The 15,804-nt window shown below is 39.7% G+C and overlaps 2 protein-coding genes across 2 annotated transcripts; one reads left to right on the top strand and one right to left on the bottom strand.

The window, feature by feature from the left end:
* Positions 1-9,447: 9,447 nt before the first annotated feature.
* LOC133091742 (mitotic-spindle organizing protein 1-like) lies at positions 9,448-10,007 on the bottom strand. Its single transcript, XM_061190989.1, has 2 exons — positions 10,001-10,007; positions 9,448-9,839 (listed from the first exon to the last, which is right to left on the bottom strand). The coding sequence occupies exons 1-2, from the start codon at positions 10,005-10,007 to the stop codon at positions 9,448-9,450; spliced, it is 399 nt and encodes a 132-aa protein (XP_061046972.1).
* A 349-nt stretch (positions 10,008-10,356) lies between these two features.
* Positions 10,357-14,229, top strand: LOC133091731 (non-histone chromosomal protein HMG-14-like). Its single transcript, XM_061190986.1, has 2 exons — positions 10,357-10,439; positions 13,824-14,229. Exons 1-2 carry the CDS (start codon positions 10,357-10,359, stop codon positions 14,224-14,226), a joined length of 486 nt encoding a protein of 161 aa, XP_061046969.1. The 3' UTR covers positions 14,227-14,229.
* The last annotated feature ends 1,575 nt before the right edge of the window (positions 14,230-15,804 follow it).

Raw genomic sequence — 15,804 nt, 5'->3', positions numbered from 1 at the left:
TTTCCCCCAAGTCCCTGCGCCTCAGTCCCACATTAGTCTACCCAAAAATCTCAAACAAAATAGTTAGATCTCTGTAAAGACTGTTGTAATAAAGCAAAACAAAAAATAAATAAACCCCCCAAAGACTGTTATAGTGTTCTTCTCTTTCCTTTAAAGCTGAAACATCCCCAAACTAAATATCAATGACACAAATCTGGGTCCCAATTCTGTTAATGCCAATTAGTTGACGGATTTTAGTCACTGATTATTTCTATACTGTAATTTCATTGAATTGGGGCTTGATTGGCAGGAATAGAGATGAGGGTTGTAGGAGATGCAGGTATGTGTGGGGGAATATAAAATGATCTCCACTTATATAAGGAATCTGAAATAGTCAAAATCCTAGAAGCAGAGGGTAGAATGGTAGATGCCAGGGGCTGGGGGGAGGGGAAAACAGGGAGGTATTAGTCAAAAGGTACAAAGTTTCAGTTATAAAAGATCCATCTAGAGATTTACTGCACAACGCAGTGCCTGTAGTTAACAATACTGTACTGAATACTTAAATTTTTGCTGAAAGGGTAGAGTTGAGAGCCAGGAGATAGTTAAGTGTTTTTTTTAATCATAATAAAGAAATAAATAGGGCAGTAGGAAACTTTTGGTGGTGCTGGATATGTTTATGGCATAGGTTATAATGATGGTTTCTTGGGTATACACTTAACTCCAAACTCATCGAATTGTATACACTAAATATGTACAACTTTTTGCATGCTGACCATACCTCAATAAAGTGGTTTTAAAAAATATACAAAATGATCTCCATGATTCCTGCAAATTCAGATTCTATTTTATTCTAAAACACCTTTTTGGTATTAAAAATCACATACATTACAATGAAATTATCTTCATGTACTTTTATGTAAGCTTAATAATGAAATTACTAAAAATTACAAAAATTTAAGTATAGCTACAGTAATTTCATCTCTAATTTTACATGGAAAGTTTGGCACATACCAATAAAATTAATTGTACTGTTTTCCCACTGTAGGAGATATTTTACTTCTGAAAAAAATTATTTTGGAAGGGGCAAGGAAGGGAGGTATATATGTTACTATAGTAAGTATATAAATTTCAGTACCATATTTGATGTAAAAATAACTGATTTGATTTCTAATACATTTGTAATGAGTTGATTTTAAATTAGATTTCCATGATATCCCCCCATCAAAAAAAAAAAAAAAGAAAAAGATCAGGTTGTCTTTGTTTGGGCGTGTGGATAATAATGCTTTACCCAGAATTGATATTATGTAAGGTTTGAAGTCATAAGAAAGAATTTGAATAAAATACCTGGATCATAACCCAAGTCACCCTGTTGACACACCTGATGGGCCTTTTCACGTTTAAGTTATAAAGGAGAATTTAATGGAGCACCAGGTCTCACCTCACACTCCAGGTGGGTCAGGGAGGTGCCCCAAACACAGATATTTCCCTCTAGCTCCAAGCTGTGTAGCTTCTCCGAGCCAACAGGCACACTCTCTGCATTTGGGGTGGTGGGGTACATCCCACCCCAGTACTGTGTAGAGTGCATAAAGTACTGGGGAGAACTGTGGGGCGGAGGAAAGGCTGCATTGCCCCAAATATAGTAATGAGTGATTTTACTCTGATTCATTTATAAGTTTGATTATTGATTATGCAGATTGTGTTTATATGAGCAATTTTATTTGAAAAACCTCAGTTATTACTGGTCATAGGTAATGACTAAAATATCAGTTAGTATTTTATATATGTGTTTATACACACACACACACATTTTAAACATAACAGGCTTTAAAAACAAAGACACATCAAATCATCTCTTTAAATCCTGCATATTGTCCCCTCATCTTCCTCCAAGTATTGGTGATTCTCATCTCTTTTAAACCCCATCATTTAGAAAGAATTGTAAAGTTAATATTAATGTGTCCTATATATTTCTTGCTTACAGTGGTGGGGACAGCAATCATGTCAGCCACAGAGGAGGAACAAATACATATATTCAAGACAAACCCTATAGTAACATCGCTCTCACCCTCTCGCAAGCCTTTCTGTGTCCTTGAGTGGGAGGAGGGGTGGAGATGCTGCCTACCACTCTGGGCATGTCCAGGGGACTGTGAGGTGCATGGCAATGCCATCTTTCTTGTGCTTTAAGGTGAAAAAGTGCTTAAGAACCACTGCTTTAAAATAGAGGATTTTGAACTTTTAAAGCAACAGAATCTTCTTCTCAAAAGAAATTTTACAGGGCCCTGAAATAGGTAAAATAGGTAAAGCACAGGTGCTCTGGGCGAAATGGTGAGGGGTGGGAATGGGAAAGTTACAGAACCCCAATGGCTGGGTTTCCTTTTTGGGTTTCCTTACCCTGGAGAGCCCTGCAGCAGCAGGAAGAACATAGTCTGTATTGCTCTGTAGTTGTCTCTGTTGCAACATAATAATTGCATCACCAAAGAGGGTGCAAGTGCACATCAAATATTAGAGATTTCCTGGAGGAATAGCTGAGCGGTCACAATTATCCTCAAACTCTGATGGCAGAAGGACGAGGGGATCGGTGGAAGAGGTTCTGTTCCCTTTCATCCCAACATCCCTACACATATGCAGGTACTCCTGTATCAGTTTACCGAGCTGGGTTTCACACATAAGATTTTTTTTTTTTTTTGAAGAAAAGATTCAATTTCTGAAAAATAAAAACAAAAGTTTTGTTTAATTTTCTTATTTTATAGGTGAGGAATCTGAGTACTGGAGAAGTTGTGATTCTTGTCTAGGTTGATTCAGTTAGTAAATAGCAGAGTCAAGACCACAACCAGGATCAACTGAGCAACTCACCCCACGTTGAATGAGTGTGTGCTCTGTGGCCAGCACTGTCCCAGCCAGGAGTGACCTCATAAGCCCAGTCTTTCTTTGATACCAATGTTCTCCCTTTCCTATTTTGGCTCTACTTAGGTGACTACTAAGTTTCTTCCAGAATGACGGCGGCATGGAGATGATTCTCCCACTCAGTATAAACACAGTGAGGAATTGCCACTAGGAGCCCTTGATCCACATCCATTTTTTTTTTGGCTGTGTTGGGTCTTTGTTGCCACGTGCAGGCTTTTTCTAGTTGTGGCGAGCGGGGGCTACTCTTCACTGTGGTGCGCGGGCTTCTCATTGTGGTGGCTTCTCTTATTGCGGAGCACGGGGTCTAGGCACGCGGGCTTCAGTAGTTGTGGCTCATGGGCTCTAGAGCTCAGGCTCAGTAGTTGTGGTGCACGGGCTTAGTTGCTCCGCGGCATGTGGGATCTTCCCGGACCAGGGCTCAAACCCGTGTCCCCTGCATTGGCAGGCGGATTCTTAACCACTGCACCACCAGGGAAGTCCCCACATCCATTTTTGACCAACACTTTGGAGAATTAGACTAGTTCGGTGCCGGCTTATACATGGTGTGGTTTTCTATATATTATGACATAGGGGAAATACATATGGTTGTAGTTTAATAGAATTTAGATAATCTGGGTGTTTTTGAGGAGAGGTGGGCAGGGTAGTGTAGAGAGGAGAGAGACTGGAAGCCAGCATTTCTAACTGAATGTATGGCAGGAGATCAAGGGGGTGGAGCAGGGCCAGGGCAGACCCTGTGTCACATCAGCCTTGCTCAACCCTGCTGTTATAGGTAGGATCAGGACACCACCTTTCCACAGAGCACTCAGAGGAATGGCGGTGGACAAGAGGAAGGTAGTCTGTTTTTGCCTTGCTATGTACGTGAGCCTGAGCCACCATCTTGTCTCCCACTAGCTGCCTCCTCGGGGCCGTGTCAAAGGCTGGAAACACAGGCATGCCCCAGTGAGAGGCCCAGCCGGGCCTTCTGATCTGGGGTGACCTGCGGCTGCTCATGTTGTACGGCTGCTGTCAGTCACGTAGTATTTGTGGATGTAAGAACTAAAGTGTTAAGTGTCAACAGCTAAAATAGGGGGTGGATTTATGTGTGTCATATGGAGTTGTTTTGTTTACATGGGTACTTTCTGTACTATTTCTCTAAGAACACTCCCCTGCATATTTAGGGATTCTCGTTGTTCTCTAGACACAACAGGGGAATATTTGCTTGTTCATGCAGTCATTCTTTCTTTCTTCTTCCATCCCTCCATCCCTCTCTTTTCTTTCTCTTTTTCTTTCTGTCTCCCTCCCTCCCTTTCTTCCTTCTCTCCTGGGGGGTAAATATATAAATTTGTACACTATTACTTATTTCTTGATCTCTTATGGCCAGATACTTAATGATTTTTATATCTGTGTAATTTAATTTCATATAGAGGTATCTTATATAAATTTTATATAAATATAATAAACACAGTAATATATAAATATAACAAATTTATATATGATACAAATATAAAACTATATTTGTATAAATTATACATGAATTTAATACTCAGACCCAACTTTTACCCATATTTGTAGATAAACTAAGCCACAGAGACCTCTGCCCTCAAGGAGCTTATATAGATGTTGGAGTGTATGTCCCTGGTCTCTATAGCCTATGACTAAAATAAGGTCACAATTCCCCCTTTATATCCAAATTATTATGACACAAACTTCCAGCCTATGTGACTGCCCCAAGTCCAACCTTCACGTGGTTTCTTTCTTCAGATACCATTGGGAGAGTCTCAAAGCACCACATCAAATGTGCCTGAGAGCAAGAACTCAGGTTCTCACACGTCAGCCTTTTGGTATCACAGTCTGTTGCTGCCTTGCCCACCAGTGGCCTTTGTGAAGGTCACTGCTCCAGCAGCCTCAGGTGTCCTTTGGAATCACTGCTCACACCATTGCTGTGGCCTTGGAAAGGAACACTACTGTCCCTTCCCTCAGCTCTTCTCTCAGAAACACAGTCAAGCTGTCAGGTCACTGGTGTAAGCATGAACCCAAAGTTGATTAAATGACTGGATCTCAGATATGCTTCACAGAGCAGGGGCCTGTTCACCCTTGCCCCTTGGCATCTCCATGCCTTGGAATCCAGGCCCAAGAGAAAGATGAAGGAAATTTCTTCAGCTATGTGAGTAAAAGACTCTTGGGAGTGGGTCTTTTTGGACAAAAACAATTCTAGGTCTTCAATCTAGAAGGCAGAAATTGAGTGTTAAAATAGCACGTTCTAGAGCTTTCAAAATAATCTTAACATCCAGACACTTTGGGGCACATGATCACAGTGAATTCCTACAGTCTTAAATTAACCACATCATCACAGTGGGGTCCCCCACCTCCAGCGTTAGCATTGTTGCCATAGCAACAGTGCTTGATGCCCTTATGAGAGAACTGAGGCATTTTAATTTGATGAACACCTTTTAGAGTGTTCTAGAATCATTCCATGTGACGAATGAGCTGTGATTTGTAAATGATCCTCTGGAAGAGGACATCTGTCTTGCACTTTCAGTTACCAATCTGTGAACACACAGGTAAAATGAACAAGAAGATGGAGGCTGTTATCTACTCACCTGATAGTGATTAAAGCACACACACTTCACATCACTTCTCACTGCCAACACAGGTCTTTCTGACCTGGTCAGTTCACATTTATGCCTTCTCGCCACATCCATCCCCTTCTCTTTCTTTCTCTGTTGTCTGAATTACATGGGAAAGTGTTATATTTGTAACTTTTCTTGCATTTTTCTCTCAGGCCTCATATACTTTGTTTTAGTTATTCATTAGCATGTGGATGGCAGACTGAAGCGGCCTGCAGGGAAGCGTAGTCTTCCCAACTTCAGCGTCAACTCTGCCTGGGTGGTCTGTACACATTTTGAAGCCTTTCAAAATGAGGGCAAAGGCAGAGGAAGATGGTCATTGGAATGAATCAGAAACTCCAATGGCACAGTCATGAAATATTTGAAGATTGTGAAATAAAATATTTGCCTTTTTGTTTCTTATTTTAAATTGCTTTCAAGGGCTTTTTTAAAAGCAAGTTTATTCTTTTTTTCCATGAAGCATTATTTTTGCAGTCTGCCAGATTTTGTAAGTCTTTTTGTGTCAGTTGCTCCTGTGTGTTTTTCTAATGTCCATTATTTATGTCAAACCACAGTGCTATCTTCAAGTAGAAGGCCAAATTTGATAGTTTTATCTTTGAGGAACCTACCTTAGGCTGTCTTTATAACTGGTCTAACCTCGAGCAAATTAAGCATAAGCAAATTGAAGGTTAATTTCTTTAGGAGAACATTTGTTTAATTCACATGGATACTAGGCAACCCATAAAAACTAAAAAATGGGGCTTCCCTGGTGGCGCAGTGGTTAAGAATCTGCCTGCCAATGCAAGGGACACGGCTCCGAGCCCTGGCCCGGGAAGATCCCACATGCCGCGGAGCAACTAAGCGCATGCGCCACAACTACTGAGCCTGAGCTCTAGAGCCCGCAAGCCACAACTACTGAAGCCTGCGCGCCTAGAGCCCATGCTCCGCAACAAAGAGTAGCCCCAGCTCACCGCAACTAGAGAAAGCCCGCGCGCAGCAACGAAGACCCAACACAGCCAAAAAAAAAAAAAAAAAATGATGAATTTCCTCTTAAGTAACTTTAACCTTTTACTATTGCTTTAATTAGAATATCATGCAATGTCTTAGTATGGACTACAAATGAGCTTAAATAGTACAGTTTTATGAAAGGAAAGACAAAAGTGACATGGCATGTGGAATCACTTTGAAGTGTTATGTATATAGGCCACATATCATTACTAGAAAATTAAGATTCCCAAAGCTTTCTAGAAAGCCATGTCTACGTCATCCAACTAGTTTGTTGGCCCTCAAATTGGTAAATCTTTTTTCTGTCTTAATACATTATTTCTGTGGACTAGATAAAAGAAAGTTTTCCTCTGTGCTGCCAGAATTCCAAACTGGGTAGCTGGAGTATAAGGAGCTTTTAGAATATGATACGGATAACTGAAACAACTACTAGTCCTTTGGCTCAGGTGTTTATTGTTGAGATGGTACCATATGACTAGGCTGAAAGACAAGTGTCAGCAACTATAATAGGACTGTTAATGGAAAGACAGGGTGACTAATTTCTGAGGAACAGGATGAACCATCTTTGCTGTTGCTGTTACTGTTAATGTTACTGTTGTCATTGTTGGTCATTTTTCTTCCTTTCTACAGGTGCTGTAATTAGTTGGTCAGACTTTTGCTCAATAACTCAACTCAGCAGCTACCCTTTTATAGAATCTTATAGATTGGTGGAACTCATAGATTTCAAAAAAAATTTTAATATTCGAGAGGATCTTGGAAGTCATCTGGCTGAACTCTGTCTTTTTATAGATGAGGAAAATGAGGCTCAGGGCAAATACATGACATTCTAAATTGCTTTTTGTTGCTACAGAATCAGGTCTAGAATTCAGGTCTCCTGGCTCCTGGACCAGTGTTCTTTTCACCATATCATCCTACCTCCTTTGCATATCAGTTGCTCACTAAAGATAGAAATGACTGATTTTAGGAGTTTCTCCTAAATGAGGAAGAGGTGTCTCTTCCTAATGCCTGGGTCATTGCCTCCTGTACGTCTTTTTTTTTTTTTTTTTACCACCAAAATGGTTTTATTTTTGACACTGCCAACATGCACAACAATGCATTACTTTGGTTTCCTTAAACATTACTTAAGTACGCATTAGAAATATATGTTTACATTTAAGAAATGTAACACATTAAAAAAGTCCTCTATAAACATAACTCCTTTTCAATATATTTTCCTGCTTTGTTTCACACATAAATAACATAATCCACAAAGTCATAAATAAAACTATTAACTCTTATGACCTAAAAGTATATACAAATTTTGGAACGTGACAAGAATGTCCTTTTTCTGATTTTATATAAATAACAACATGCAGTATTTGCAATGTTTTTTAATTAAACGAATGACTTACAATCAAAACTTTTATTGTCTCCCAACCAATTCTCCCTATAATAGACCTTCAGTGCATTTGGTAAAGATGTCATGTATTTAAAAAGTCAAAGTGGTCAGAAGACTAGATTTTTAAAATAGAACAGAAGGTTGCCATTAAATATTATTAAGCCTTATTAAAATTACTTCGGTTTGTCTGAAGAACAAAAAATGCTACCAAAGAGTATATGCTTGTGCTCTCATTTTTTTTTTTTAATTTTTGGCTGCACCCCACAGCACATGGGATCTTAGTTCCCTGACCAGGGATCAAACCCGCACCCCCTACATTGGAAGGTGGAGTCTTAACCACTGGACTGGATTTCCGGGGAAGTCCCTATACTATCATTTAAATGGAAGCTAACAAAGTCTTAAAAAATCAGATTAAATTTGTATTAGTCTTGGGAAAAATATTCCACTGAGATTCTGTTATAGGAACAGAATCCATGCTAAGTTTTCTAAAATTTATTTTGAATCGTCACTTCGATTAGTTAAAACTTTCAGGGTAAAAATAATGACATATAAAAATCATCTTAGAAAGGCACATTTAGAATTCCTGATACAGAACACTTGATTATTTAGTTTTTGTTTAATAACTGGAAATCTTTATTCCTTCAGAAAATAATAACATTCTTTGTTGAGTGACACCATCTATTTAGTGATTTACTAGATAACCACGCAAGGTATATTAAGTTAGCACTCAAATTATTTTTATGTAACAAAAGTGAAAAAGACTTTCCATGCTGGAATTGTTTCATTATGCATTATTATTTTTAAGGCCGTGATTTACAGAGTATAAAAATTAGAAAGAAAAACATTCTCAATTAATATTCTCACTAAATTTAAATGATTCAAATGATAAATAATGGTAAGCTAAGCACTGTCATTACTTTTAAAATCTAAGTTTCTAAGTTTCATTCTTCAATCAATACAAATATGATCTGCTTCACACTATTAACTGCCAGTCAAACTTTATGTTTAAAAAAACTAAATATTCTTTGTTAAAGAGCAGTTTACAACAAATGTTTTTCCATGCTCTTATAAAAAACAAGATTCTGATATGCATACTGAATCTAAGTCAAAATCCACAACTGGTAGCCGAAATTGTCAACTTTCAGCCTAATACAACATAAATCCAGTTATTTTGCATAAACAATTCAAAGTTAAAGTTTATAATGGAAATGTCAACAAGTCATAACTACAACATTACTACCGATGGGTTTCACTATACTTCAACCAGGCACAGCAGATGTGCACATCTGATAGACAGACTGCTTAGAAAATTAAAGCTATCAGAGCTATAAATAAGGAATACATAAATATGAACACAGCAGTGCCAAAGCATTAGAACTGTTAAAAAAAAATAAGATGTGGTGTAAACACAACTGATAGTTTTCTCCGTAAGCCACTCTCTACTGATTTATAAAGCTATGGTTTTATCATTCTTTTAAAAAGGACAATGTTTCCACATTGCTACATGCAGTGATTTCATTGTACATTCTTAACTACAATGCAATCTTCAATCCTCCTGCAAAGCTTAACATATCTCATCAGGATTTCTTCAGAAAGTCAGCTCGTCATATTTTCAGCAGCCTTTAATGCTTCAGCGGCCTTGCGAAGTTCCTTAATAACTGATGATAAAGCTTGTGGGTTAATTCCTTGTTCACAGAGCCGTACACATATAGACAGAGTTTCCATATCTAATCCAGTATTCAAAATTCTTGAAATCTCAAGCAGAGATTTCTCCATGGTCTCTCTCACTGCATTCAGATTCGCCGCCGCCGCCCCAGCGCCGCGGCTACTCGCCCTGCCGGAGGCTGGAGGCCGAGGGAGGAGGGCGAAGGGCCTAAGCCGGAACTGAAGCGCCTTCCTTTCTCCTGGGCAGTCACACCGCGCGTCCCCCGCTCTCGCCGGGTAGGCTCCGCCCCTCGCGCTCGCCTGCTGTACGTCTTGATCGAAAGCTTGTGAGTCCGTCACTCAAGAGATCTATTTCCCAAGCACTCACCAGATATTTAGACTCAGTACAGGGGCTCCCTCATGGAAACAATTGCTATGGAGTTGATAAAATAAGGTAATGGTCTTCAAAAAGCTGGGCAGGAATAGGTGGCAGTTACTGATAAACCTGTCATTGGTCCATGGCAAACTGAAAAAATTAAGGACAATATAGTAAATTTCCAGATAACCAATATTATTCAATTAATTTTAAAAATTTGAGTTTGGTTTTTCTATGTTTTCTTCATTCAATATTTGTGATACTGGGCACTGTTGGAGATACAGTGACTTGTCCTCATGGACATTACATTCTAAGTGGAGGACACAAATTTTGAACAATAAAACACATATTTCACATACCAGTAAGTTCTATGCAGAAAATAAATCAGAGTATCAGGACAGAGAATGCCTGGCATAGGGCAAGGGTTGGTTAACTCACGTAGAGTGGTTAGGGAGGTCTGTGAGGAAGCGGCATTTGAGTGAGGAATGGATGAAGAGAAGGAACCACCAAGTAAAGATCTAAGGGAAGAACATTTCTGTCAGGAGAAAGCATGTGCAAAGGTCCTGAGGTGGGAATGGGCTTGGTGGTAGCAGACGTGGAGTGAGAAAAGGTGGAGAACAGAAGAGGTTGAGATCACAGAAGTGGTCAGGGGCCAGGTCATGCAAGTAAGGCATTTGGATTTTATTCCACATATAACAGGAAGTCCATTGGAAGGTTTTAAGCTAATAGGGCAAGAGAGAGGGAGACAATTTAAGAGATTTTAGCAGTATTTTTTTTTTTTTTTGGTTGTATCAAGATAAGTGTGTGTGTGTGCACATGTCTCTGTGTGTATGTGTGAGCGCGCGTGCACACGAGCATGTAGCAGTAATGTTAATGACAGAAAATGATGACGTAGACTAGGGAGGCTGGGTTGGAAATGGAGGCGATGAAAAGTGGCACATTTGGAGTATGTCTTGAATGTTGAACTGACAGGATCTGCTGAAGGACAGAGTGTGGGAAAAAATACAAAAATGTGGCTGACAGAGTTTAAGGTGGTCCCCCTGACCACTGCGTCCTGGTGTTCATGTGCTTGTTTAATCCAGTCCCTTTGAGTGTGGCTGGGACCTGTGACTAACTTTTAACCAATAGAATATGGCAAAGGTGATGGGATGTTACTTCTGTGATTACATCATATAAGACTCCATCTGGCTAGTAGGCTTTCTCTCTTTCTCCCTTGCTAGCTTTGAAAAAGCAAGCTGCCATGCTATCAGAGGGCCTCTGGAGAAAGTCCTTTGGCAAAGAACTGTAGCTGGCTTCTAGATACTGACAGTGGCCTCCAGCTGACATCCAGCTAGAAGTCAGGACCCTCAGTCCTACCACCACAGGAACTGAATGTTGCCAACAACCTCATGAGCTTGGAAGCAGATCACCAGCTGAGCTTCCATATGAGAACTAAGCTTCTAGATGACAATTGAGCCCCAGTACATACCTAGACTGCAGCCCTGTAGAGCCTTGCTGAGCCCTGACTCCTGACCCATGGAAACTATGAAATATTAAATGTGTGCTGTTTTAAGCTGCTAAATTTGTGGTAATTTGTTACGCAGCAATAGAAATGTAATACACATAGGATGTTTAAATCAACTTTTCTAGTCTTAGTATCATGAAGTGTTTAAACAATAAAAAAGCCATGATCCTCGAACACAGCTCACTTGATCTGTAGTTGGCGAAACAGGGCCACAGAGTAAGCAACACATCTGAGGCTATACAGCTCACTAGCAATTAGAATCCCACCTCCTGTTTCCGCAGCCACTGCTTTTCCTGCTGCACTATGCTGCTTTCTATTAAACGTTGTTTTTGTTTGTTTCTGTTAGTCTGTGTGAAGCACATCCTACAACTTTATTCTGGTTTATTGAGGCTTGTCAGAAAAAAAGATGTCTTTCTTTAGCTCATCCAGGAGGTCTGCCCATGTGTGGTTCATCTGAATTCTTAACCTGCAACCTGTGGTAGCCTCCATCATGGAAATGAAGTGGCATTGGGTTAGGGAGAACCCTTTAGACTCTCCCAGACACAGCTTATTTTTAAACTTCCTACCCATTCAAGGCAATGCTCCTCTTTCCCCATAAATTCTTGGGAGCTCTTGCCCTGTTTATGTGGCCTCTCCTGGAAAACAGAACCACAGTAGGGGTCACTGAAGGGCCACTGGGTTGAAGTGATAGGAAACAAGAAAATAGAAAATATTTTTAAAATAGAAGGAAAGAAGGAAGGAAGGAAAGGGAGGGAGGAAGGAAACTACATGGGAGGAATGCAGCCTAAAATGCCAGTGACCCTTGGTGCTCACAATTGAACATATATGATTAAACATAGTGAACATCTCTCATTAGCTGTACAGCTGCTGTCAAACCTGGTGGATGCATCTTACACTGTTTTCTATGTCCATTGCCGGAGACAAGACACAGGAACTGGAATTCTGGCTAATGCTGCTCTGGAAGTTGCTCTCTCTTTATATAGTTCGTGAAGCACTGGAAGGGTTTAGCTAACAGCCTCATCATAGCAGGAGACTTCAGTACTTTCTTGGCAATTCTCCTAATTCTCACATATTTTCTGGCCCTTTGTCTCTCGACCTGTTCCTTGCTTAGCCTAGTACAAAGTTACTGTTTTCGTTCTTTTAATGGTAGGATGAGAAAATGGAATTCTTCTCTTTTGTGTATGAGCCAAGGCATTGGGGTTGACAGGGTAAAATAGGCAACAGGGATAGAGTGAGAGATGACAGATCAACATCGACACGCAGTGGACAACCAAATATTTTTCTGTAGATTACAGTAATTTGCGGGGGGTTGGGGGGGTGACTCAGGATGAAATGAGGCTTGTAAATAATTATGGTTTAAGTTATGAAGCTGTAGGTCAGACTCTTGTTCAGCTATTTGATATAAGCAAATACTAGCAGTCACATTTTATGGGGAAATGTTTCACCTGACCTAAGTACACAGGAATATTTACTGCAATTCTGAAAATAATTTGAGATTACTAAGCTTCCCCTATCCTTTTCGCTGAGAAGACACCCACCCCTCGCCCGCCCTGTTCCCACGCCATCCTGCAAAAATACTTTTTTCACTTCCCAGGATCCTGAAATTTAAGAATTAAATATTTTATTCTTTGCATATTGTTTACCTAAAATTTATATAACTCAGGAATGATAACAAGTGAAGCTTTGTCAGCTATTTATACATGAAAGTGAGTCTATCCCATCATTTCCTGGAGCAGGTTTAGGTGAGGGGTGGGAGGCTGGTTTGACAGTGAGGGAAGTTATATGGTGGGAGGCACTAGGGAGACACATGGGGGGATACACCTAGGGAAGTTCAGGCAAAGGGAAGGGGGCTCTGAAAACCAACGCAAGCTACTTGACGATTTGCCCGGCCAAGCATCAGCCTAACATGATCTCAGTCTGGCTTTCCTGATCCTTGTAAGAAATGGTAGATGTCTGAACAAGCTAAAAACCTAAATAACAATTGATGTGGCACTCAAGAGCCACACATCGTTACACACTGTTTAGTAACATAAATATTATTCTGTATGGTTCCATTTATTCAAAGCTTTTAAAAGCGCACTGTATTGTCAGGTTACTTAAACGGCCCGCATGGTATTACCTTCTTGTCTGATGAGGGTATATTAATGATATGCAAATTTTGCTGTATACAGGCAATGCATATAGTTACATTTTCTGAATTTCCATATTTCGAGCAAGTTTAATTTTCAGTCAGGGCACTTTACACTGTATTTAATAACACTGTTATGATTAAAATTGGTCAATTAGTTCAACCAAACAAATGATTAATTTAGTAGAATATTATTTCAATTTGGCTATTTTATTCTGTTGCTTAAAAAAATGTAAACAAAATTAGCCAAAACAAAACCAAAATCCCAAACAAATACTAAGCCTTCCAGTTAACTCTGTCAAAAAGATTTGAGGCATTAGAAAACAGATTATTGGGGCGGTGGGAGGAGCGGCAGCGGCCAAGCCCCCCAGCTTCGCGAAGGCTCTCGGCGCGCCGCGGCCCCCAGGCACCCGGCACGCGCCCAAGAGGAAGGTCAGCTGCGCCGAGGGGGCGGCGAAGGAGGAGCCCAAGAGGAGGTCGGCGCGGTTGTCAGCTAAACCGGCTCCTGCAAAAGTGGAAACGAAGCCAAAAAAGGCGGCAGGAAAGGATAAATCTTCCGACAAACAAGTGCAAACAAAAGGGAAAAGGGGAGCAAAGGGAAAACAGGCTGAAGTGGCTAACCAAGAGACTAAAGAAGACTTACCTGCAGAAAATGGAGAAACTAAAAATGAGGAGAGCCCAGCTTCTGATGAAGCAGGAGAGAAAGAAGCCAAGTCTAATTAATATCACACACCTGGTCCTATCAGGGGTCCCTGTTTCCCTTCTTGTACAATCCAGAGGAATATTCTTATCAACTGTTTTGTAAATGCAGGTTTTTTAGTAGCTCTAGAAACATTTTTTAAAAGGAGGGAATCCCACCTCATTCCATTTTTTTAAGTGTAAATGCTTTTTTTTAAGAGATGAAATCATTTGCTGGTTGTTTATTTTTTGGTACAACCAGAAAATAGTGGGATATTGAATATGGGAGGCTTTGATTGTCTTGGGTGTCAGCTTAATATTCCACAAATGGAGGGTAGCTTTTATATCCTATAATACAAAGCATACTAAATGGCAGTTTGGAGTCAGTTGTGCATTTAATGTCTTAAACACTTTAAATTACTTCTCTTCCGATGTTGTTTTTGGTAGAATTGTTTCCTAAAGCAAACCACTCACCCCTTGATCTTGGCTCTCCTGGGCAGAATTTTGTGCACTCTGTAACATCTTTGGTCGTGGTAGTCCAGTTCTTCTAGTAACTGTTAATGTGCTGTGAACGATTGACAATTTGAGTATGTAGTGTATATGATATTAAATTGTGAATTAGTGGGACTTATGATGTAACAGCATATCAATATTTGAAGATATTGGTACTTGATATCCTGTGAAGGAAAATTTGCCCCTAAATTTTAAGCTGGAAAGTCACTGGAATAACTGTTCAGAAAAGAATCACAACTACATGATGTTTTAGATTTTTGGTACGTATATGTTGAGAATTGTGTACAAATTGAAATGTCTGTGTACTGATCCTCAAAACAGCCAATAAAATCTCAATTATGAAAGAAAAAAAAAGAAAACAGGTTATTGGCAACAGCAATGTGAATTTTTGTGAATCCACCAAGAGTTGAAGCAATTTGATTATGATAACTTGGCTTTAAGAATTAGTTCTTAAAATATATATATATTTATAAAAATTTCCCTCTGTAATGGAGAATAACTTGTACAGTTACTGAGGATTAAAATGTCATTGTACATTTGTCCAAATCCATAGAATGTACAACACCGAGAGTGAACCCTAATATAAACTATGGACTTTAGGTGATAATGTATTAATGTAGGTTCATCAGTTATAACAAATGTACCACTGTGGTGGGGGATGTAGATAATGGGGACCACTATGCATGTGTGAGGGCAGGAGGTATATGGGAAATCTTTATACCTTCTGCTTAATTTTGCTGTGAACCTAAAACTGCTCTAAAAAATAAAGTCTACTGAAAAGAAAAGAAAGAGAAGAAGCCTAGACTTCAGAGTGTGGACTTTTCACCAGGGAGGCAGTGATAATGGAAATCTCCCCATCCCCGCCAAAAGTGACGGTATGTGAAAGATTAGCATCCTTAGTTTGAGAGAAATAAAACAGAAAAGTAATGTTTGCAGTTGATGAGGAAAGCTTAGAAATGTCTGGCTAAACTCTTTAGGTATCAAAATAGAATTCATTGATTAATAGGTTGTCCCTCATTTATCAGTTTTACCTCATGGTCCAGATTACTAAAGATAGATGGCCACCTAGAAAAGAAAGAGAGAGTTGGGGGGAGAGAGAGAGAGAGAGAG

The sequence above is a fragment of the Eubalaena glacialis genome, chromosome 1 (assembly GCF_028564815.1).
Source record: "Eubalaena glacialis isolate mEubGla1 chromosome 1, mEubGla1.1.hap2.+ XY, whole genome shotgun sequence".
In the NCBI taxonomy this organism is placed as follows: domain Eukaryota; kingdom Metazoa; phylum Chordata; class Mammalia; order Artiodactyla; family Balaenidae; genus Eubalaena; species Eubalaena glacialis.
This window is presented reverse-complemented; position numbering and strand designations above follow the sequence as displayed.

Excerpts from the sequence above, each read along its gene's own strand:
- LOC133091731 (XM_061190986.1), top strand. The coding sequence starts at position 10,357 with ATGGATGAAGAGAAGGAACCACCAAGTAAAGATCTAAGGGAAGAACAT. Across the intron at positions 10,440-13,823 it reads GCATGTGCAAAGGTCCTGAG|AAAACAGATTATTGGGGCGG; the intron begins GTGGGAATGGGC and ends TTGAGGCATTAG.